A 5,403-nucleotide genomic window follows, 5' to 3' on the forward strand; every position below is an offset into this window, starting at 1 on the left:
ACATTTACAAGGGTTCATATCAAAGTAAAGAATGGAAAAACTTCTCTACAAGGATATATTAACTTTCCAAAGACTGTAATACACATTGCACTGATGACTTTTCATAACAATATGTCAAATATAACACTGTTACTCTATTCTCACTAAATTTAGCTCTCAGTGAAGTTACCATGCTGTATTATTTGAAAGATTCTGTTAGCCATGAGATTAATGGACGATGCACAGGAGAATTTCTTTCATAAGAACTAATAGTAGTCATGAAAATGAGTTCTTCAATAGGAAGGAAGGATCTGAGAATAGTTTTATCATTACCCGGATACGGCTGAAACTCTCAGAAACTAGATGGAATGTATTTTACACACCACAATACATCAATTACACTGTGCTCAACATTACTCAAGATTTAAAGTGGAAGATAATCAGACTGTCAGTCATATCATAAATAGTACAGTAACTGCATGTTAAATAGTACGGAGAACAGATACATTTCTATTCTACAGTAATACGTTCCTCTCTACTGTCACATTCTGCGTCTGGTTATCCACAGACCAGGCTTAGATGAAGCCTATTATTAGTCAGTTTTAAACTCCGGTTTTGATGAATTAGTGATGTGCAGAACTATTGTTATCAGTGATGCTCTTTCCAGGTTTACCTGAATATTCCCTCCTAAAGCTGGTCTTCATTCCTGTCACAATACAGAGTGGCATATATATCTTCCATAATATATGCAAGATTCATGTTTTCCATTCACTGAAGGAATGAATGCATAACTTCTATAGATCTAAAAACTCACATGATCTCTAGTTGTCTACCTCTCTATGTCTTTGTTGTCTGTGTTTAATGTCTTAAGTCTCATTTTCTCCATGATAACATCCAGTTTGGACGATATAGTCATCACAGCATTTTCAAGCTGAGCAACTTTGTGTACCAGCCTGGAATGGAAAGGCAAAAAGTACCATAAGAAATCAAGTCTTAAAACCAGTACAGCATCAGCCTTAAATAGATCTACATCTAAAGCCATGCAGTGGCTGCTCAATTCAAAATAAAGCTAAATATAAAAATGATAAAAGCACATACATTTAGTAAGACTTGAACTAATAGTAAACATAATGCATTACTTTTCATAAAGAGTAACTAAGTAACGTAATTAGTAACTTTTTAAGGAGTAACACAATCTTGTAATGCATTACTTTTAAAAGTAACTTTCCCAACACTATGTGTATGTGTGTGTGTGTATATATATATATATATATATATATATATATATATTCCATATATAATTCCACAAGTGTTCATTCATAGTTTTGATGCATATATATATATATGCATCAAAACTATGAATTAACACATGTGGAATTATATACATAACAAAAAAGTGTGAAACAACTGAAAAATATGTCATATTGTAGGTTCTTCAAAGTAGCCACCTTTTGCTTTGATTACTGCTTTGCACACTCTTGGCATTCTCTTGATGAGCTTCAAGAGGTAGTCACTTGAAATGGTCTTCCAACAGTCTTGAAGGGGTTCCCCGAGAGATGCTTAGCACTTGTTGGCGATTGGGTTCAGGTCCGGTGACTGTGGAGGCCAGGTCATCTGGCACAGCACCCCATCACTCTCCTTCTTGGTCAAATAGCCCTTGATGCCTTCAGTGTGACTCTACAATTTTCATAGTCATGAAAATAAAGAAAACTCTTTGAATGAGAAGCTATGTCCAGACTTTTGGTCTGTACTGTGTGTGTGTGTGTGTGTTGCGTGTGTGTGTGTGCGCGTGTGTGCGCGTGTGTGTGTGTGTGTGTGTATATATATATATATATATATATATATATATATATATATATATATATATATATATATATATAATGTAGGAATAGAACAATAAATTATATCAGATTGCTTTAATGTTACATGTTTTTATATTTAATTTTATGGTTTATTTAAATGATAATTATAATAAATATTTGTTACCAATCATAAATGTCACTCACGCTGTTCTGTTGATTAGTCCAAACATGCTATCATTTTCGTTGTCGCTGTACACATCAAAACACTCCATAATCTCCTGCTGGAAGTCTTTGTGCACCTACGAGGGACTCCTAACAACATGTTCTCGTAGTAAATGAAGGATTGATTTCCATTCGGAAGAGGCTCATCATTATACCACTTTGTCCAGTACAGGCTGTCAAGCAATGGACCCTCCATATACTGCAAAGATTAGAGACAAAAATGATATTCAGAGGGACTGTGATACTGTATTGGATCTGTCCCACGAATATGATGATGTTTTTTAATACTAAATAAACATACTTAAGGCCACAAAACTAAACAAATCTAAAACATTGAAATACTACCAGAAATATTACATGGATTACATAAAACATTTCTAATGTACTATTAAATATTATCAAATAATATTATATAAAAAAAATTAGCAACACCAAAAACTGAAACTTTGTTTTAGCATATTATTTCTAAGCTAAACGCTATAGTATCATAGTTTTTTTAATAAATATTTTTAAAACACTTTTGTTTAATATTTTCCCTATATATATACCATATAGTAAGACCATACAGTAATCTTACTTTAACACTTAAGGATTTGTTTTTACATTTTACAGTAGGATTATATTAAAATAATTTTTAATGGTCAAAAAAATGAATGAAATTAATATTACATAATAGTTTTAAAAATAAATTAAATATATGTATAATTAAGTGAAAATTAAACTTACACAAAATGATTTCAGCATTCATTTTGTAAAAATTAAAATGCACTTAAAAACTAAAACATTTTTAACATTTTAAATCCTAATTAATCACAGGATAAACTACAGTAAACACTTACTGTACAAAACACTATTTCGCAACATTGTTATTATTATTAGCCTTCCATAGTCTTTCTTACTAATTGAGTTCAGTACCAAAAGACAATTAAAAATAAATAAATAAATAAATACAATTTAGTGACATTTTAGCAAAGTAAGATTGATGTATTTTTTGTATGTTTTCCAGCTTTGGCTTAGCTGAGCACACACTATACACTAATATTTGATACAAAGCAATGAACATCTCCCTTAAAGATTCACTGACAACTCATTTTATCGAGTCATATTTACAACATGTCTGATTGTACAATTGCACAGAAAAAACATGTACCTTTTGCAACAATTAAAGCAGCTCTACTCCTAGAATGAGTCAGACTCTATTAAAGATAATCACTTGATTTCAAGAACCAAAAACATAAAATATTACATAGTAATAGAAACTTATTTGTATGTGTTATGAAGACTTTTAATATAATCATTAATATGAATTAATTTTTAAAAAAATCCTATAAATGTCTTATGTACTGTATGTTAGCTTTAATGGTTCAGTGACAAGTATATAGATATATTTAAAGATATATTTGGATATTAATTTAACAAAAATAATTTTTGTAGCTTTATCCAGTGTAAATAATTAAGTATATAAAATGTTCAATATAACATTATTACACAATATTAATTACATATATTAGTTTCTTAAATACAGTATTTCTCTTTTAAATATTATATAATAGAGTTCTATGCAAAATATGTGCTGTATATTCATATATCAGTGCATCAGTTTCGCGACAAGCATTTTTACAATGTCCCTGCTGACTGTGGTTCAAACCGTATATAAACTCATGCTGTCAGGTCATTTTGCATTGGACAAGTAATTTTGCTGTTCAAATTGGCATTTCAGCCAAATCTACAGGTTTGATTTAATTGATTCCAGATTGCCATGGCTGACCAGCAGCTGCTAGTCTTGTTTAAAGGGCTTGGTCCACACATGAGTAGATGAGTTAATATGAGTTTTCACTCACTCACATGATGGGCTTGTCTGGAGTCGGATGCTTCCCTTTGCAAAAAGCCCATATGTTACAAGCTAATCCTGTAATTTTGGGACAGTGTTGAGCAGATTAAAGATTAACTCAGTCTTGAAGAGGAGAAAGTGAGAAGGTCTATGATCAGTTTAACAGTTTAAACCAGGATTAAGTAAATCTGATTTTGATTTAAAACGTGAAGCAGTTAGCATTGATTCAAGAGGAGAAAATGTTCTTCAAAGGCGAATGTGTATCCTCCAAACACATCTACTCCAATGATTGAACTCTAATGTAACATGTCACCTTGGCAGCCAAACCATAGGCTAAAACAGAGAATAATCAGAATCAATGTGCATCAAACATATTGACCAATGAGATAATTCAGAAAAGTGAGAGAATATTGTGTAAACACAGACCCCTGTAGAAGATGAGAATTTAACCCCCCATCCCACCAACACCATCAAAACAGGGCATCTGGTGAGATGAGGCTAGTCACTGTAATGAAATCAAGCAAGGTGCTTTTTTTCCCTTTTGACTATGTTTAATCTTAACTGGTCAATGAAGCAAAGTGCATTGTAGCTAGTCAATTAGACAAAAGAATACATTTATATTAAATTATTATTATTTCTGGAAACATATGTACAGTACATGTTGTTTTATTGTTTTTATAAGAAGTGTATTTATATTTAGAAAGGAATCACAATGTAAATCTTAACAGTTTTAAATAAGCTTAGTACACATTCTGGGCTTAAGATGGAAAACAAAATGTTTTTTTTTTCAGTTGTTGTTCCAGATCTCAAATCAAAATCTATTTTAAGACTAAATACATATTGATTCAATGGAAATGGAAAGTTCTTAATGTGGATAGGCTATTATTCTTATTCTCGTTATGTTGCAGTCTTTGTTAACTTTATGATAAATATCGCCATCTGTCGTCCATAAACAAAACACTGCAATGTTACTACATTTTTCTTTAAACAGCAAACGATGCTGCTTTGTTTTGTTTTGTTTGTTTTGGAAGACATTGATACATTAATGCAAATCGACCAGTTTTAATTGCGGAAATAGTAACTTTTCTTTTTGTAGTAGGCCAGCACACGTAGCCTACGTCTTCAAGATGTCTGTTAAAGATCTGGAAAGCATCTGCTGTGTACAAACATCTAGACGTCTTTAAGGTGTCAGTTTTACATGCCATCTAAAAACATAAACATCTTAAAGACATTTGCAAACTGTAAATTGGACATCTAATAGGAAACGTCCAGATGTATTGCAGATGTATTGCAGATGAGCAAACACTTGCAGATGTGCAGACACTGTGAACGTAACCTGGTTGGGACGGGAGCTGGTTTTCTTCGTTAAACCAAGAGTCTCCTCCCTCTTTTAAAGTGTAAGCGATGTTTAAATACCTCATTCATTCATGCACGATGTAAAAAAAAAAAAAAAAAAAAAAAATTCTAAATGAAGTGCATTTTACACAAGAAAAACTATATTAAATGGAAACAAGTTTTATTTTTCTTACACCAGATAATTAGCAAAATAAGAAAAAACACGTATAAGAC

The 5,403-nt window shown here is 31.6% G+C and overlaps 1 protein-coding gene across 1 annotated transcript in view; it reads right to left on the reverse strand.

Moving 5' to 3' along the window:
• Nucleotides 1-808: 808 nt before the first annotated feature.
• Nucleotides 809-5,403, reverse strand: part of LOC113113250 (calcium homeostasis modulator protein 2-like) — a 5,289-nt gene continuing 694 nt past the window's right edge. The window contains exons 2-3 of the mRNA XM_026279401.1: nt 2,081-2,202; nt 809-932 (exon numbers count right to left, since the gene is read on the reverse strand). Coding sequence (XP_026135186.1) covers nt 809-932; nt 2,081-2,202 — 246 coding nt within the window. The remainder of the gene's footprint in view (nt 933-2,080; nt 2,203-5,403) is intronic.

This window comes from Carassius auratus, chromosome 13 (genome assembly GCF_003368295.1).
Source record: "Carassius auratus strain Wakin chromosome 13, ASM336829v1, whole genome shotgun sequence".
Lineage (NCBI taxonomy): Eukaryota > Metazoa > Chordata > Actinopteri > Cypriniformes > Cyprinidae > Carassius > Carassius auratus.